This window comes from Leuresthes tenuis, unplaced genomic scaffold (assembly GCF_036924035.1).
Source record: "Leuresthes tenuis unplaced genomic scaffold, fLeuTen1.0.hap1 SCAF_14, whole genome shotgun sequence".
Lineage (NCBI taxonomy): Eukaryota > Metazoa > Chordata > Actinopteri > Atheriniformes > Atherinopsidae > Leuresthes > Leuresthes tenuis.
In genome coordinates, this window is record NW_027325368.1 from 19,619,313 (window position 1) to 19,639,795 (window position 20,483).

Consider the following 20,483-nt stretch of genomic DNA (forward strand, 5'->3'; position numbering starts at 1 on the left):
AGTGATTCTGCCACACGACAACAATGGCTTGCTTTCAGCTCAGTTAAAGCTGCCACTCTGAGGGGAAATCAATGACCATGTTAATGGTTATGTGGTTAAGGGGATGCTACCAAGCAACTGTTGTTGCATTTCTCTCTAAGATCATAGATAAAATCTTTACCACTTGTTAAGCTGTATGTATTTAGCCCCACACTCTTGGCTTTATGTTTATTTGTAAACCTAATCGTTGATAAAGTGCATTAACAGGGAAATTGCTTCTGCAGTGTCTCTTTTTAGCCTCTAACTGGCTATGTAAAGAGGAACATCAGCCAATACATTCAAAGGTAGATATTATCTTTTTTTTTAATGGAATAGCAAAGGGATGTTGGAATACTTGGTGAAACAAAAGGTACTCGATTTGCAAAGAAATTTATATAGTTAGATAATGGATTACTTTTTAATGGAAGTAATCCTGAAATCTAGTTACCAGTAGTTACTTTTTAAGTAACATTACTCAACACTAACCATGGATGATCTTCCATCAAAGATGAGGAGACAACTGAAGTTCTGACGTGCTTCAGAGGGACAGGAGAGAAGTGAATCCTTCCTCATATCTCTCTTACACATCTCACATCTCACAGAGAGACTAAGATGTGAGCAGGAAACATGAGTGAGCGAAGCACAGCCACAAATCAGCACGAAAAGCACCACAGATGCTTGTCCCCACCTGCTCCGGTGACCTGAAGCCATATTCAAAAATATTCACGAGAAACTTCCAGAAGGTTTTTTCCAGAGTGCCATTTAGAACATTTTGAGTACCAAAAACTTTTACATCAGTTATGAGGTGTGGGTAATTCTATTGCAAGGTGCGTAATGGGGTTACTTCCATGTTGTTTGAGATCTATTTTCACAATGTTCAATCCACAAACTTATCCAGCTGTAGATCACAGTGAGTAAGGAAAGCATTTCAGTTTTCTTCACAGGATGGAAGTATGGTGTGGCTGTTCTTTTTGTGTCAGGTTGACCTGTGGGAATCTTATTGGTTGCATGAATCTGTTAGCTAATGAATGACCAAGTGATATAGAAGTATGTGCTAACCCGGTGCTCTATGTAAACTGATTATGAGTATCACTGTGATCTAAGATAAAAAAACAACAAAAAATAGGCTTTATGAAGACATACTAAATATTAACGTTGATTATAAATCATATCTGTTAAGAAAATATGACTATATATGATATATATATATATATAAAATATGAATATAAAATATGAATATATGCAATCCATAGTTCAATCAATTTTAAGAAAGAAAGCTTCTGTGGAAACTAGTTACTAGAAATAAAACCTGTGCTTCTAGTGTTAATTACTGACTTCCCATTTAAGTTTATGAATATTTTTTCAAGAAATGTTCCTGTGTCTTAAAAGAATGGTCTAAATTAGTTAACTAAACAAAATGATTGTACCTCAACTGAAAACCAGAGCGGAATTCACAACAAACATGTGAGCTTCATTAGCTAAATGACCTACATGGACTCTGTGATGAAAGCCGTAGACCGATATAACAAGTCAGTCGGCACGGATTCATCCTCGCTTAAAAAGAAGCCGAGTACCAAGTCGCTGTTGTGAATGCAGCTGTGCCTTGTTAAAATGTACTCCATCAAAGTTGCCTTTGAAGTAAGAGCTGACAGAAACAAATTATTTGAAGTTAACTTGACAGGTGTATAAGAGATTAAAGAAATAAAGTTTTGGGCAAATCTGAGTGAGGCTGTGAAAAGAGGAAACAAAGGTGAAGTCAGGTCCTGTGGCTCCTTAATGAACTCACCTCATTGCAGAGTGCTTGTTAATTAAGTGCCCATGACTCAGTGACAAAAAAAAAAAAGAATTGAAGTTTTTCAATAAATTTCTTGAAGATTAACCACTGATTTTATTAAAGATAATTGTAGTTCCCTGAAATGCCATTGCTGCTTTCGATATTAAATGTGCAACAGAATAAATGTGACAAAAAACAGCAGATCTAAGTCAAATTGAAAATAACCCATTTACACAAATTCAAGATCTGCTTTGTTCATTGTTTATTGATGAAAATAACACAATACCTGTGATTAATCTATGATTCAAATTTGGAACATATTAACTGCATTCAGTATCTGGTTTGATCCCCTTGTGCAGCAATAACCCAGTTTCAGTCCATTCATCTGGACACCGCAGCTTTTAGCTCTGGTTGGGGGTTTACTGCTTTAAACTGCTTGATTCTGGTTCTTCCAGAACACCTCTACAGGACAGAGTTCAGGACTTGACTCGTGTATTCTCTGGTCAGACAGACCCACACAGCTGTACTAGTTGGTTGCTGAAAATGAATTATGTGCAAGCGGCTGCTGCATCTTGTGTTAAAATCACAACATCGTGGAGCTCAGTGAGAGCTTTTACTGCCATTTGTTCATTAAAATATGAATGTGGCAGAGGGAGTTTCGCCAAGTCTAAACAGACTATGAGGAAGTGCTGAGAGGCGGAGATGTGGGTGGGGCTCATCAGCACATTCATGGGTTCCCACTCAGTGGCTGATTAGGAATTTGAACAGTCATGCCCATGTGATAAAGCTTAAAATATACAATTTTCAGGAAAACAGTTGAACTGTTCGGGGGATCAGGAAGTGCTGGAGAGTATGACCTTGTATGGCATTAAGACTGAAGGGTATATAAATCAATTATTCACTGACAATCCAATATTCTGTTTGTGAAGTAAATTTCACATATAAGTGGCTTACAAACAGTTAGTTTTCCACTACTTTTGTGCTTTGCTTTATCAGAACTCTTTTATTTTATTGTTTTTCATGCAGATAGCATAACAATGTTTCCATGAAACATTTAGCCTTGAGTGACTTTACAAAGTACACTCGGTGTTCACACAGGCTGCACTAATGGGTACAGAAATCCGACTGTTTGCGTTTTGTGGCACAGATGTTATGGGGCGTGTTTACCTCTCCCATCAGGGATTAGTGTTAATGTGGCAGCTTTTCACAGTTTAGGCAGCTCTGAGAAAGTGTCCCCAAATGAAATAAGAGTTTCTAATTGCAAGCATCAGTCATTTCAAAACACTTGTTCCTCCCATAGTGCCCTCCGGGGTTGAGTCCAATGAAGGATGGGACCGGGTGTTATGACCACCACATTGGCATCGACTGCTCTGATGGCTTCAATGGTGGATGTGAGCAGCTGTGTCTCCAACAGCTGGCCCCTCTAGAGGATGACCCAACGCTCTACAACATCCAGATGTTCTGTGGGTAAGAAAGAACACCATCAGCAGCTCATATTTCCGATTACTGTGATTATTATATTTTAGAGCTCTGTCACATCAAGTCCTGTCACCATTAATGTGACAGGCGTTCAGACGAGGCAAGATAAAGGTAAATTAAGTTTCTTTATCGCATTAGCGACACAAAGAGAATACCCACAAGATTTAGCAAATTAACTAGCCCTTTGAAGACATGTGTTTAGGAGTCAAGGAAATATTCCCAAAACTGCAGTCACTGACATGAAAGTTGGACCTACCTGCTGGACATACAGTAGTTTTTCCAGTCTCCTTTCCTTAGCTCAGTGTTTCTCAATTCCGGTCCTCATGAGGACTGGAATTGAGAAACACTGCCTTAGGTGATGTAACATTAAATATGGCTCTCCTTCAGGTTTCTTAATGTAAAATCATGGAAAACATTGGTTTTAGATTGACATAAATCATTTGAAATACAGTATTTGTCCTTCACTAGTAGATTAAACCCAAGCTGTAACACTTTGGCTAAATTTCAGCTACAAGCCGAACGCATGAATGTATGAATTTCTAGATAGTGACAAACAACACTGCCCCTCTTTTTCACTACCAAAGTGATCAGCTTGTCACAGTGACTGACATGTTTTTCATACACATTGATCTCTGTTTTTTCTGGCACCTTGTGATACTTCTGATACTGGCACTCTTTGAACTCTTGTTCAAAGTCAGTCAGATCTTTTTTATTTGGAGCCCGGGTCGAGGTCTTTGGGGCATGCTTGGTCTCAACATTAAAACTATCTGCCAAAAATTATGTAGGCACCCCCCTGTGCTGCCAAAACATCAGGAAACACAGGACCTTTTTAGGTGCCTTGTGGTGTCTGGCATGTAAATACCTAACCTGTGGAACTTGTAGGATCCTCCTTCTTTTGATCCTGTTGCCGCATCCCATAGATGGGCCATCAGATTTGGATTTGGGAGAATTTGGAGGCCGGCTCAACACTTTAATGCTCCTCAAGCCTTTTTTTTTCTTCTCTTAAAGGAGCCCATTGACTCTGACAGTTTGCTGTTGCCATGAGGGTGTGCATTTGGGCTGCCAAGATGTTAATGTTAATGTGTGTTGCACATGTGAAAGTATCATTCACCAGAAGTTTGGAAATTCTCTTGATTCTGAGATGCATCAGGATGCAGACTTGAAAGATTCTGGATAATTTCAGGGACCAGAACGTAATTAGGAGTATTCAACCTATGCAGAATTAAAGTCTACCATAGTCAATCCATGATTCTGTGGGCTTTGCTGAATAAGTTGCACATGTGCCATGACAGTCCCAAAAAAGAAAAGAAAGATAACTGAAATAAAGGCAGAGATCAGGTGAGACACCAAGCGTTTTAAAGCTGGCATTTGGGCACTCTTCAGATTTTATAGATGTTGGATCTTGTCAGCTTTTGAGAAAAGCACACCTATATACATTGTTCCTTTCACAGAATCATTTTCAACCAGTTATTGGTACTTTTATCTCTAATAGATAAGAATAAACCCATTCAAAACTAAATTTTCACTCCATGTAATGTTTTGTGTGTAAGGAATTCACTTTCTCCTCCTTTCTCCTCTCCTTGTTGTGTTTTGATATATACCTCCATAAGATGTGGCAGATTTTCTCTTCACTCACCAAATTCTCCAGGAAAAAAAACAGCAAAATATCAAATGTTATCAAGGAAGAGCAAACTAAGGCTGGCATGAAACTAAGGATATGTCTGGGAAAAAATTATTGGTTAATTAACTAATTAATTTGTTGGGATGATACTTATGAGAAAGGATTTTAGAGCAGAGGAGTGAGTATAAAGGGCAAATTGTTTCTCTTTTTATCAGATTCTTTTTCTTCATGAAAGACAACTGACAGTATATCTGTCAGTTTGCAGCAGACGGCAAACTCTAAGGTGCATCTGAGATAAAGTGTGTGGAAGCATAGATGTTAAATGTTGCTGCCTTTTACCACTGCCTTTGTGTAATGGACTAATGCTATCTATTCTTGTAGGTTTAACTGTGACAAGAGTATGAATCTGAATGAAAGGTTGTTTTTTTTTATGTAATCTAGATACTTTCCTCTTAGTCTTATGTTGTGATTAGATCAGTCTTTGAGAGTTAAATCAGCCAGACCAAAAAAACAAAAAAAACGTCAACTCCTCTGTGGGTATTCAGAGTTTTAAACTGAAGCTGAGCGAAATGCATGAGGTGTTCATTATGTCATTGAATAGGGAAAGCTTTCAAGGTCAATTTTTGATGCTCTCTGCCTATGAAACACCAGCATTTCCCATTAACAGCACTTTTTTAATTGAACACAACAAACCATTGTCATCTCTCCATTATGCATCATACTGCAGGCACAGTATTTCATGTCAATTTTCTATAAGCTGGTAATCCAAACTGCTGCTTCGTTTCATTTTCAACAACACCCTTTTGTTGTTGTCTCTTCCAATACTGCAGATGTGGCTAATCCTCCAATTCCTTTCCCAGCTGGCGTTAGTTTTATGACATTTAGTTTTCGAGAGAGAAGGTGTCTTCTAGTGAAGTCCCTGAAAGTTTATCCTCTCTTTACCCCACCTCAGTCTCTTTACCTTGCATGCCTTTGGTTCATTTTGCAGTATGTTGTACACATATATAATATCAGTGGGATGATTCTGTCTTTGGGTTCTAACTCATTGAGAATTTGTTGAGGGAGTAAAATATATCTTCATAAAAAAACAAAATAATGTAGAAAATGTAGAATTCATGACTTTCACCTGCAGCTCCCTGAGCAGTTTTAAGCGAGGATATTTTGATCTGTACGGACCTAGCTGAGTTTTGTTATGTACCATCACTGCTCATTTTATGAAGTCATTCCTCCACAAGCCACTTTATACAAAGAAGTTACTTTCTTTGTAGTCTGATTCCAGTCATGCTCATTTAGTCAGTGTTGATCACTTAAGTTAAGATACAGATTTGAAGAACCTGCCTCTAAAGTTGGGTTTTCATCAACATTTTGTGTTGAGCATAAGAGAAGATAGATGAAAACAGTCCTCCTCAGTGAGTGTGGCCAATGCCCACAATCCTAAAAGACTAAACAGCACATACTGTTCCTGATGATCTCTTTTCATTATTCCCTTATGTATGTCCAAGGCATTTGGCTTTGTTTGCCTGTTTGCCTTGGCTTCAAACAAGCTCTGTTTCCACAGGCTTTTCCTGGAGAGCTATTATTAGCATTGTTGTCAGCTTCTCACACAGTAGAGTCGACCTGATGGTGCTGAATGTGCTGGAAAAGACAAAAAAAAAAGAGAGGAGTCTCATCTGTTGTCCCTGAAAATGGTCAACGTGGGAAGGTAAGGGGTGGTAGGTTGGAAAGTGTAGAAAGTCCAGTCAGAGGTATGTAAGGAGCTCTTACAAGATGTTATTGTCACAGTTTAGTCATCCAATCATCAGTTAACTCCACTCACCTGTGCACACAGCTGCCTCTCATCACATGCAATCAGCCCAGCATATAGTCACCAGCTCCACACTCTATCCTTTGCCAGATTGTCTTTGCCATGCATGTCTTTCCAGCGTTCTCCTGCCAGCTTTACCGGTACCGACCTCGCCTGTCCCTGATTCCCTGCTTCGTCTGCCTCCTGGTAATTCGACCCAGCCTTCTGTCCCTGACCAAGAACTTTGCCTCTCCTCTCCTGATTCCTGTTTGCCGGTTTCTCAACCGTTTGTCTGTCTGCCAGAGTCTCAGTAAAGCCTTGAACTTTTTACCACTGTCTTCTGACTCCTTTGTACTGCAATTGGGTCCATACACCACCCGTTACAGTTATGGGGCTGCAAGGGGAGTGGGGGGGGGCAGCTGTTGCTTGCAGACTGTCATCAGACAAGACAGTGGGAGATTTAGCAGCAGCCATGGAAGGCTATGTAAAAAGATAGATTCAGTTAATTGGCCCTGCTCAGACTGCCCGCAACATCTCTGCTGTTGGCTCACCTGCAAGCAGTGATGGTCCTCATGCCACTTCAGATTTCTCTCGTCTTTTTCTTCTCAAACGTCCACTACAGTCGACTCCTGTAATTGTCTTTTGCCTGATTGAGCATTATCTTAAGTGTTCCCTGAGTTGTTCACACCTCCTACTTGTTCGCTAGCTCTCAAGGCACTCTTCATACTGCTTAGGAAGAATTTGATGTCATTTTTTTAGCCATGGCTTGTTATTTCAGTAACATTTTACAGTTCTGGCTGGAACAATGGAGTCAGTGCAAATGTTTATGTCGTTGGTGATACATTCTGTGAGCCCATCTGTGTACTCTCAAAGCAGCCAACAGAATACCTGACAGAACTCAAAGGAGCTCTGCAGTTACTCATAAGTCTCATCAGACCATGTCCTCACAGTCCTTCTCACGGAATGGACATAGAGAGAGGTATTCAAAATAGTTTGTGAGGAGGGTTCGGCAGCTGTATGCATCCTCGGGGTTCGCATACAGAAGATTTTCTCTCCTCCATAAGCTCCTTCTGTCTCAACCCAGCTTACTTTCTCCATCTTTGCATTTTCTGTGTATTTTTCAACAGATTTCAACAGGGATATCGGTTGTTCTGGTCGGCTGGCCAGCTGGCGTCAGGGCAGCCAGCTGATCCCAAAAATAAACAGTGGAAGTGGCATGAAGTTGTACTGCAATCCTAAGACTCGATGAGAGTAACAGTCCCAAAGCTAGAACAAATCAAAAAACTCAAGTTTGAGAGGGCATAAAAAGTACAGAAAGAAAATAACAGATAGAGTTGGAAAAAAAAGGATTTGACAAAGCAACTGCAAAAAGGCTACACTTAAGTTAATGGACATCCACATGAGCGTGTGTTGTAGGAAATGCTGTATGTTGTGTGTTTTGTTCACACAAGCTTACAACTCACACCATTGTTTGTATACTTTAATTGTCACTCACTGGTTTGATCAGGAGTCAAGACTTAATGAGATTTAGCTGTACAGATCAGATATTATTACTATTGATTCTTGTAACAGCTCTATCAAACTCACCAGGAGCCTGCTGTCTCATGGTAGACCATTGAGAATCTGGTTTAAATTACAGCTCAATAAGGAGAATTGGCTCCTTAAGACATTAAGTTGAGCATGCGCTTGGTTTGATTTGGGAATACTGTTTATGTTTATACTGTAAGAACTTCATTTGGTGAAAGATGCAATTTAATCACTTCAGTGAGTAAAATTCACTGTCTCTCCAGGTGCATTGAGGACTACAAGCGTGGTCCTGATGGGAGGTCATGCCTGCCTCTGTCTGAGGCCTGCACTGAAGGTATCGACTGCAGTGAAGCAACAGACGTCCCTGCCAACCAGACCGTCTTTGGCGACCTTTTCTATGGATACAACAACCACACAAAAGAGAGCACCTCTGGACAGATCCTAAAGGCCACATTCAGGTAAACTTGCACGCCGATGGTGGAACCTGTTGGGAACATTGTTCTGTCATTTGAATCTCAGCAGGGAAACTGTTAGGCAGGCCTGAGGGGGGGTTGACTCCTGCAGTGCTGGCATCATTATGATAGATAGATCTGTTTCAGTCAATGCACTTTAAATTGATTTGGATTAATTAGATTGAAGTGGCTGAAGTGGATGTTTAAAATGCATTGCACAAGTCCAAAGTTGGATCTAAAAGTTTGGTCAGTACAACCCCTGATGAGTGACAGCAAATTACATATCACACTGTGTCGTTATTTTATGACAACTCGGCCAAAATGCAGAAGGAGTGTGAATGCCATAAATAAATAGCTTGTTGAACCTTTTAGCAGCAATAACTTGAAGTAATTCAAGTAGAGCTCTATGATGGTAAGGTTCTTGGGACGTAGACAATATTTTCAAGTTTTTTGTTTAGCCTTGACAAATAGCATCACAAGATATAAAATCACTAGAATCACTGTTTCTTAAGTATTTTCAAGGTTTGCCAGTTTAATCCTCCCCTCACGGCTATTTGCTTCATTATAGGACTGTGTGCCAAGATTTTGGATCCCTGTACAGTATTTAGTGCTAATTTTTACAAAAATATATTCTGGGAAACATGCCTGCAGAGTGAAAACTGTCTCTGAACATGGAGTCATTTCGTCAGACACAGACACCCATTGCATCCAACAGGTTGTATCATATAGTAATCCAGCGACGCTGTTTTTTTGGGTCTGACCAGCATATTTGTTATTACTGCTGCATACACACAGATACAACCTATGGTAAGCAGTTAAACACTGCTCATAAGGTTGAGTATAACTACACCGACATATCAGAACTGCAAAAAAACAGATGCTGAGAAGTCAAAATAACATACTAATAAAATAAAAAATCTTAAAGTGGTTCATGTTGCTCCTTGTACCCAAATAAAACCATCAAAACACTGTAATTTTTCTTCTTCTTTGGTTGTTATTTATTAGATTTTCAACCAATTTCAGGATGGCTGCTGATCAACACAAATTTAAGTTTTGGCATTTTCTATATTCTGCATTAACTAGTGAGCTATGACTATGTCAGTGAAGAGGTACACATAAAGAAAGAAGTACAAGTATGTATTTACTTAAGACAGATAATAAAATACAAGATGCTATATTTAGGTGGAAATCTATAAACAAGCTTTACTGAAGATTACTTTGATGATAGCGGTTTTGGTCTCCTGAAGGCTTTGGATCAGCTTTTTGGATTCTCTCTGGGGTGGAATATGGTCCAGGTCACACATTACCAAAATGTCTACGCAGGTTGTGAAAGCATAGCAGATTGAATCAGTATCTGTAAAGGTTACTTCATGACGGGGTAACGATTGTGTCACCGTTTTTATCTCAGTTCTCTTCCTATAAAACAGAAATGGTGATAATAAAACTTGTCCCTGTTGGAGATTGCCGCCTATAAAATTCTAGACATCTCTCCTAATCTCAGGTTTATACTCAGGCAAGAAAGCAAACCTCACGTCAGCTCTTGTGTGACGCTTACATGTTAAAGCAAATAGGTCGAGCTGTGCCTCTTTCATAATTTGTACAGGGTTAGATGTGGATAGCAGAGTACTTTGAATGTGGTTAATTATCCCTGTCTGCATGCTGTAATCATCTACACTCAAATCAGGAAGCCAGAAGGTCAGCGAAGGCATCTGTGGCCCAGGAATTTAATTTTGGCTGTGCATGGATTCCACTGCCGGAGGCAAAGCACCCACTTAGGGATCCACCAATAAAGTCTGTGGGAGGGAGGGATGGGCGAGGCAGGAAAGTTAATATCATCAAGGATCTAAATCTCAGATGCTCTGATCTCATTTGAAAGCGCTTGTGAATGGAGAGTGCGGTCTGAGCCAGACTTTGACAAACACCAAATGCTTCCTGTTCCGATGAGGTGGTAGAGGAGGAAGACTCTGCTGGGAGGCATGGTTAATGCAAGGCGTAATTATAAGAGATAGCAACCAGTGAATTAAAACTGACCAGGAGACAGTGTGCTGAAATTGAAGTTAACTGGATCACGTGAACGCTTGAATGTAAACTGAACAAAAGTTACCAGAGAGAGCATCGCAACTGAAGACCAGGGATTCATTTGGGGTCTGGCAATTTGTGGAGCACTCAATTTATATCAGTAAGTATCTCAAAGCCAAGAGCACAAACAGAACTTGGAAGCAAATTGTTGTATTTGAAATGTGCCTGCATGCCTAGCAAGAGATGGCAAATCTGTCCTAAAGGAAACTAAATGTCAAACGTAATGGCAAGAATTTCTTGTTCATAGAGCTGCATGAGAAATGTTTTGATTTTGCAAAGATAGGATTTTGACTTGAGGTGCCCTGTAAACATGGGCACAGGTGCACTCATTTTGCATCAAATCTTAATTTATTAGAATATATCACATTAACCCCCCCCCCAAAAAAAAAATTATTATTGCTAAATCACAAACAATCGTGCCTTTTCCAGACATGAGCTCTTATAGAGCTACTGTACTAAGTGTATTTGTAAGTTGAAGGAGTCTGTTCAACATGTGACAATAGTCAAATATCTCCTGTGGCTCTGCGGGAGTTTCAATCATATGTCAGAAAAATAAAGAGGCTTAGGAACTAAACTTGACAGCTTCAACTGTGTGGTTTACAGTTATTGACATTCATTGGGAAATTTCTTTTTGACCAGCATTTTGTGTTGGATGGGGTCTTACAGCATTTTCTCAGATCTGAACTCTGTCTCAAATCTATATATTACTATAGATTTAGATTTTATAATTAACTGCTCTTTATTTTCCAAGTGAAAAAATCCAAACAACCTCTTGTGATTCTTGAATATTCATTTTAAATGTATACATTTGTGAGATTTAACAGATAAGACAAGACTATGTTGGATCTTTTGAGATCTTCATCCAGATTTTACTTCCTGTTTTTAGACACACAGTGTCAAACAGGCCACCAGGTTTCTTTTCATATACTAGCACAGCCAAGTTTCTCTTGTCACTTTTGACTTGCCTTTACAAGATATGAATTAAAAAGAGGTGAATGGATATGGTAAACTCTAAAAAGCCTACATAATGCACTACAAGGTTTGTACAGTTATTTGAGAGGATTTTTGCCTCTTTCAGAGAAGACTTGATACGTATTAGGGGGAGTGGAAACAACTCTGAATCACATTTGACCCTGCAAAGATTAGAATGACATGACTCACTCATTATTTACAGTCTGAGCTGGCATATGTCAAACTCGTTTGATTAAAAAGCATCGTCCCAACTAAAGTACAATATTCTAGATAGTCCCAGAGATAAAAGCCACTCCTCAAGATGAGCCTTCTTTATTTTTGTCTAGGGAAATTTGTTAAAGCCCTGCTTGCAAGTAACTATGGAGTTTTAATCGCCTTTGAGTTGGGTGTTGTATTGAAGTTTTCATATTATAATTTGATATCCATAAAATGACACGTTAACAAGTGTCTGCCGAAAGTTTGTCTGATTAGCATAAAAGTTGATTGTGGACATTCTGATTGATGTTATCAGTTAGATGATTCAGCTGCAGTTGAGACTCTTAATAGACGTCACCATTATAGATCAACATCAGCCAGCAATTCCCTCACAATATTTAGGAAATACAGATTCCACCTTGCGGAGGGCACATTAGCTGGGCAATAGCTACGGCCTCAGGCCCTAACACTGACAACCAGGGAGAGTGCAGTGAGCAAGCATCCCCCAAATGACCTCTAGTCAAAGAATCCCCTCAAACTGTGAAACATTCAGTTATTTCTAACAGCCACTTGAGGAAATAAAAATGCAAAGTCGCAAACAGCTATTGACTTAGTCATTAGATACTAGAATATGCAAGTGAAACAGCGCTGTGACCCACGTCCTCACACATCCTGATTAGACATCCTGTTTGCCTTTGAGAAAAAAAAAAGCAGATAAAAAGGGTGGGAGATAAAGAAAACCTTCATGTGATGTTCACTGGCACCCCTTCAAAAGCCCGTCCCCACTGTGCTGCAGTGGCACGAAGCATCTGTCTCCATCACTCAGTCAAAAGAAGAAGTCAAAATTTAATCACCAGTGGAGATTTGCTATTTTTGTTATTTTTCCACCACTCCAAATATAATTCATCAAGTTAACCTTTTTGAGTTTTGCTCAAGCATCCATATCAGTTTTGTTGTTTTTTGTTTTAGACAAAAATACCTCTTTGTTTTTTATTCTCTCCTCCGTCTCCTACAAAATCCCCTTTTCATCCACAGAAGGACAAAAAAAAATGTAAACAGACTCACAAAGTTGATGTTTTTTGCTGCTAATGTTTTATTTATCTGGGATGTAAGCCTGCCTGCCTGCCTGTGTGTGTGTGTGTGTGTGTGTATGGAGGGGTGGGAAATGGATCTGCTCTGTTACCCCTGAGCGCTTTTCTCTGTCCACTGCCTGGAGCAGCAACAGAGAGATAGCTCAGATGAGAGAGGAGGCTCCAAGTGGCGTGAGCAGGTGGCCGATGACATGACACTCACTGACACTGAAAGAATGGCCAGTGTGTGCAGGTATGCACATAAAAGCTCGAGCTGACACATTCACACTCACAGCCACGGCCTTTTCGGCTTCATTTCCCAAGAGCATCGGCGCACACCCGCATACAAAGAGCTGGTTTGATTCTCGTACCCAGCATGGCTCCCTTATGGTCCATCTTTTAAGTTCACCAGCCCTGAAACGCTTCTCATGTTTTTGCTAAGGGAAATAGATCCCAACCTCCCTGAGCAGGAAGGTTGTTGTTTTCAATTTAAAAAAGCACAAGGTTTATTTCTTTGATTTCCTGTCACTGGCAGGAGGCCTGTCGGGCACAAGATGCTCTTGGTTACAAAGCAACATGAGCCCTGCGCCCGTGCACAGGAAGGAGGTCCTATCAGGCTGGCATCTCGGGGAGCACCGGGCTCGATATGATCTGGCTTCAAATTACAGAGCTCAGTGACAGGGTCTCTATCTTCCTGTCTCTGTGGGAGCCAGTGGACTTCAGTAATGAGATGTTAAAAAGCTAACCTCCTCTCATTACTCCTAACTGTCCTCCCTCTCCTCCGCTTACTATTCCTCTCTTACTCGACAAGCGCAGGGCAGGGTTTAATGAATATTTTAGTGCCTTTTGTTTTCATTTTGCTTGCTGCTTGGGATCAATGGTTAAGACCACGCTGCTGCCCTCCAACCTCCCACCCCAACAATTTTGTGCAGGTGTTCTTTCTATTCTTTTCTAAGCCTGCTCTTAAATGTTTATTGCATTTCACTTTGCTGTACCACACCTTCAACATGACACCCTCAAGAGAAACACTTTCATAAACTCAGCTAATTAAAATATGAAACGTGTTTGCTGCAGACTAATCGAGCCAGTGGCGTGGGAGCCGGTTGCCGGTGGCCGTCATTGTCTCTTATTGGGAGCTGTGAGTTTATTGAACGCCGTAGTCGGGGGCCGCTGCGAGACAAACAGACAAAAGTGAAAAGGTTGTTGATGCAAAACAAAAGTGTCCAAGTGTTTTGTCACATTTCACATTTTAATAATTCATCAAACCGGTTGCTGCTTCACTGCCGCTCCCTCTAGAAAAAGATAAATAAACAAAGTAAGCTTCAGTAAGTTTTGGCAGTTCCACAAAAGTTGCTTGAACTTCAAGAGAGAAAATGAATTATGACATCCTCACGGTGCCAGATGGTTGCTAAATGTTACATGTCAGCCTCTCGCAAAATTAACTGTGAAAATTGTCAGACATGAATGCAATGAAAGGAACCAGGCTCATGTACCACTTAGTGAGCGTCTAAGAGAAAAATCACCCTCTTCTGCAAAACAACTTAGATTCAGTCATTACATTCCCAATTTGTCTGCTTTGTTAAATTGACAGCTGAAATCATGCATAATTACTTTCAGCAGAAGATGACAGATGTTTGACTGTGCTGTAATAAAATCCCAACCAACCTTGTTTGTTGTTGTTTTTGGGTAAAAATGTAGCAGCACTTAACAAGCTATGTTTAGGTGCAAACTGGTGATCCATTCAGTCCTGCAGAGAGAAAAATCGAAGCTGAAGTTGCTTCCAAGCAGATGTGTGCACAGTTTCTCAAGGTAGGTTGTGCAAAGCATCACTGAGAACTTGCCAGAATTCTCAGTCTGTCTCCAGCACTTCTCTCCATGATGTTGAAGTAAATTCCTTTCGAGACTACACCGCGTGTTTCAGTACGACTCCCTCTTCTTGCAGCTGATGGCAGCTCTTTATGACACCGTGATTTAGGGCCAGTCACATGAGTAAGAGTCTAAACTTAGGGAGTGCTTTAAACTTTTTTGATGTCAGGCTGTTCAATCAGTATGAATACTTATGCATTCACTGACCATAAAAAAGCTTAACAGTGAATAACCTTGAACTTTAAACATAGCACAAGTAGGACAAGGGCTTGTTTTTGACTGCAGAGCCCGTCTGGTAAGGGCAACCTCTGCTCCCTGCTTGCTGTTGTCCCCACCAGGGGCAAGTTTACAGGCACAGATAGGGGCAATATATTCGTCTGCATCAGTAGATATTCATGGAATCCCAAAGCGAGGGCAAAGGCGTCCACAACAGTGAGTGAATGACCAATCAAGAGGTTTGCCTTAAAGCTGCAAAAGGGAGACCCACAGCAATCTGGAAACAAAGGATAGCCTCTTGTGATTGATGGTCCTTCTGCAGGTTCATCTACGAAAGGCTTTTTACTACTTTTACCTCATACGACTACATTTCACGCACCAGTGGCTGTGGCCGCAGCACACAGCTTCGGTACCCTAATTACCGTTTCACTTCTGGCCACACCGTGAGCATGCAAGCATAATTTCAACACTATATTTGACACAACCACTCCAGAGCTGTCTCTACTTCAGCCAGTGGCTTATGTTGTTCCAAAGCTGTGACTTTCCCAAAGGCAACAGTTTGTGATTTGTAAATATTTGTATTTTTGTTTCATTTTCACTGCCCCCCCCCCAAACACAGCATGAATAAAATGGTGCATTATGCATAGACATAACAGGAAAACTGTCACCAGCGTGAAGCACGAGGACCTTTCATGCGTCTTTAATGACCACTGAAATGCATGTTTACAAGGCGCAAGACTATCGTTGCTTATTTGCAGTAAATATGCACTTGTCGTGAAGTGGTGTGCGACTGTGGAAAAACATCAATTTAATCTAATTCACTTGCTCGCAGTATTACTCGCCTAATTAAATGTTTTGTGTCAGATATAGTTACTAGCTGGAAATAACCTCAGCATAACAGAAACGGGGCAGTTTTAGAGCAGCAGCAAATGAGTCATTCCCCCAGAAATATCTGAACACAGACTGAGGACACAGATCACATGTGTTTGAAACAAACCATCAGGTTAGCCGGACTTTCCTGAGATTTGAGATAAGAGTTCAACACATGTGAAAGCACCGCCTCCCGTCCAATCAATTAGAAAATGAAATAAAAAGAGAGAGACATTGTTGCGTGGACAGCGACATCTTGACTGAAGTCTTGACTGGAGTTACCAAAAAAAAGCAACTACAGTGTTGGACTTTCACTCAGAAGCATCTTTATAAGAGAAGTGGGAATGAAGGTAATGCTTATGTGGCCGAGACAATCTTTAAAGACGGGTCACTCTAAAGCCTGTTCATGCTGAGTTGAAATGCTTTGAAAGTTGCTTTTATTTATCAAAATCATCCCTGAACAAAACCAGAACTCTTTTTGTTCTGCATTTTAAAACCTGGATGGCAGGAATTAAACATAGACATTTGAAAATATTTAAATCGCTTTTATGTGTGTTTCTATTCAGCGTTGTAGTTCCACTTTGTGACACCTCCATTGTTGGGGATAGCTAAACCAGATACCCTGAATGTTCTTTGCAAATGTTGAACGTGCTTTGTAGTACAAGCCCCTGGAGGAGAAACTGAAGTAAGATTTTTTGCAGACACATTAAGTGTAAGTCTTTAGAGAATGTGGTCAAACTGAAAAATGTCTGATTAAACAGTGTTGGAGACACAGTATATATACGCTGAAGCTGGACTAATTGGTATTTTCAAAAGTAGCCTGGGTCAAATAAATAGGTGAAAGGGATCATCTACACTGAAAAACCTGCAAGAAAACATCATGCAGATATTTTGCTTTGATGTTACAAGGAAGTTAATGTCTTGTATACCATGGTTTTGATTTAATAGGTCTCCCCAATCTCATTAAAATGGTTTCCAGTGGAAACAGGCATATTTTCCAGCAGAAGGCTCTGACAAGGTCTGATTTCCCCAGCACCAAACAGTCAGATGAAATTAGTCACTATCTGTTGGATGTAGGAGTTTAGTTGCAGAAGATTCATGTTTTGATTTATTTGTAAAAGCCTTTTGTTTGCAAATGCCAGCCATATTATTTCTTTTATGGATATAACATAAAATCAATGCCTCTTATAATCTTTTTCACCTCAAATTGATTGACAAGGAAACGCTGATCAAAAAGCTGCTGTCTGGAGATATTACTGTCCGTAAAATAGCACAAAGTGCATTCATAAATTATGAGTCTGGAGTCTGAATAATTGTCTCTATGGATTCCTACAGAATTAAAAAGAAGATCAGCTTTGGTCTTGGAAAACCTAAATGACTCAACTTACTGATTTATTAAAGTCGTTGTGCTCTGGAACCTTGTTGTGACCCCAAGTGGCATTGAGAGTGAAATTGAGTGAGTTCAACCAGGAGTCAGTTGCCTCAAAATAAAATAGAAAAGATGGTAGCCCTCCCACAGAATATGACTCACGTTACTGCAAAACAATCAACATAATGAAAATAGATGTGCTTAATTTGACTTGGTCACCTCAGTGCACACAATTCTCTATAATTATTAGAACATATTGATTTGTCCATAATGATCTGTCAGAAGAAATGGTAAGTGTTGCAGTCTGCCATTTTCTTTATTTATATTTGATTCATCCTTTCTGCCTCCACATTTTCTTGCTGCTTCTTCCTCAAACGCTTTCACTTTTGTATATTATAACAGCATTTCAAATGAATCTAGCACATTGAACTGTTTGATTATAAATACAGAGCCTATTTTACCAAATTAATATATCCCAATTTATATCATATAGCCCATTGTTTCGCTCATGCTTTTGATTTTGGGGGTCTGGACCATCTTCATGACTGTCAATCTATCTTTTAATATCGCTATTTTTTGTATCAAAGCAGTGGTTAAGCATGATTTCGCTGTATAAATCTCACCTTCCATGTGGAGCTGGATTAAGTCTGACTTCTGTCCCTTCATATTGCTGTGGATGTTGGTCCATGATTTAATGACATATTTGCATAATGATATACACCTCTGCTTTTCCCATGATTCTAAAGCTCATAAATGAAAATAGCATCATCTAAAACATCATAAAAACAACCTTAAAACATCATCATGCATCACAGAGGCTGTCCGAATAGGCAGAAGCAGTCCTCCAGATTTACATTACACACCATTATGCACAGCTGTGGTAACTCGTTCCACTGGTAGCGGCAACTTTGCATCATGTGCAACTGCAAATGTTTAACTCTTAAAGGAGGCCATCAGCCATTTAATTATTGTGCTCAGTGTACTAAATGACGTGTCAATAAAGGTGAAGAGAAAAGCACATGCACAATACAGCTACTGTGAAATAGCACACTAAAGGTATCGTAACACATTTAGTTTCGTAGATTCAAATGACTCGTTATCACTGTGCTGACTTTGAAGGATTGTACACCAGTCAGGCGGTAACAGCAACAGATGACTAAAATAACGTTTTATTATTTAGATTCCGTCACAGTCTTTAAAGTACACTTAGGGTACGCACTTCACCGAGCTTTTATTCCAATGTTATGTATGTTTTAGTCCATTTGCCCTGACAGAGACAAGCAGAGAGGTAATTACATTTTAGGTCTTGAACTATTTTAGAAATTAGAGTTAATTTGCTCACTGAGCGGGTTGTTTGGATCTGTCTAATTGTCCATAAAACCATATTTGTGGCAGAACATCTGCAATTACTCCAACTTTTCCCCAACATTTCACTTATGGTGCTTATTAATAAGGACGCAATGAAAAAGTATAGATATTTGACAGGTTTACATGCTAATTTCTGGCACTTATTTTCCCCACTCTCATCTCCAACTGATCAGACTCTCTTTTATCACACCATTACTTTGTTTCCCTCTTGTCTCCCACCATTTGTCTTCATCGTGCTGATGAAGTGAGCTCTCACGTTTCTGAATAAGAACCCTCTTTCATCCCTCTTGTCACCAGGCAGAAGAACTTTGCCCGAGGCATCGAACAACAGCTCCCAGATGGCATGGTGGTGGCATCGGTGCCAACGGAGGTTCAGTGCCATGAGGAGCTGTCAGACCCAGTGCCCGACCCAGAATACCTCACAGGTATGAAACCATATTTCATAGCTTGCCCTGTTGGCTCCCTCGTGTGCGACAGTATTTCATCACTTTCTTGTCTAAATCCTCAAGAAAAAAAAAAAAAAACTTTTCAGAGTTTAATCATCCATGCTTGATGCTGTGTGGGATGTCCAAGGTGCTTTTACAGTCAATCTCACATTTAAGCTGTCATCTAAAGTTTGGGAGCTGTGCTGCACAGTCAGAGATCAGAGAAACCCACAGGCAGAATCTTCAACCATATGAGACCCCTCACTTCCTAGTCTCATAACAAGGATCTGGTTTGTGCCGAGTATAAATTTTGCAGTCCTGTTGGTCTACAGTAAAGTATTTATTTTATCAGTAAAACCCACACGCCAGATTTATAGCTTTTGGGATATATCATCATTTTGGTATAAACACTGAATCAAAAACTACATGAACAAAAACTAGTACTTAAATTTTAACTGGGCGCATTATATTAATCAGAGCAGATCACAGGAAGCGGCATTTTTGGCATGACATTTGGTCTTCAGAGCCATACCTTATGTAATTTCTAGCAGTGGTTAAGCTGAATTATAATCAGGACAAAAGTTTCTTTGAGGGTCGATTGAAAGAGACTCAAAGTCTGAGAAACTGTTGTGACTGACATAATGGTATACGACTGCAGACACCTGTAGCAAAGTTAGTCATTTCAGTTGGATCCTGTAGTTTTTAATTCATTTCAATGTAATATTCTTATTCGATTTCTATTTTTGTGTGTGAATATTTAAGTCATATTAAGTACAGTTCTAAAATGGTAGGGGCTCTTTACTTTACTTTACTTACTTTTTTTAAAGATTTCGTAGAGGTTGGTTTGTAAAAATCAAGTATATTAACAGCGCTCTTATTAAACTGGACTTATATAAATCCTTGACTTCACATTTCCGATCCTTTCTGGCCTCTAAATAATAGATGTTTTTTTATATGGTCATATCAGTCGAATCTGAAGCAAGGAGTAATAAAACAGAGGACAGCAGAGTCGAATGTTCAACAAGCATTTCTGGATTCTTGACTTACACTGAACATTTGAAGAGCCACAACAGCTTTAATATTAATACCAATACTAATATCTATTATCAAGAAATCTATTTAGAAACCAGCTTGTTGACCTTCAAACATCCGAGGTTTTTTAGTATTTTTTTCTCTGTGTTTCGGCCCCATGAGACATTTTATGCATTTGTGTTTGCGCGGCAACGTCAGACAAGAACAAGTTAGCGACAACCTTGTCGACAGGACATTACGTATGTTTGCACATGAATGTACATTTTATCACCAATTTTATTGAGTAACTGTGGCATCAGACTGCAACAGACATAACTTCAGCATAAATGTACAAAAAAAAAACCTAATCAATTGTGAAAAAAAACAA

General features: G+C 39.7%; 1 protein-coding gene across 6 annotated transcripts in view; it reads left to right on the forward strand.

Annotated features, from left to right (window-relative positions):
- Nucleotides 1–20,483, forward strand: part of astn1 (astrotactin 1) — a 327,153-nt gene that overhangs the window by 141,199 nt on the left and 165,471 nt on the right. For all 6 annotated transcript variants that reach the window (XM_072364268.1, XM_072364270.1, XM_072364269.1 and 3 more), the window contains 3 exons: nucleotides 3,093–3,259; nucleotides 8,466–8,660; nucleotides 18,957–19,084. In XM_072364268.1, the coding sequence (XP_072220369.1) occupies nucleotides 3,093–3,259; nucleotides 8,466–8,660; nucleotides 18,957–19,084 (490 nt within the window). The remainder of the gene's footprint in view (nucleotides 1–3,092; nucleotides 3,260–8,465; nucleotides 8,661–18,956; nucleotides 19,085–20,483) is intronic.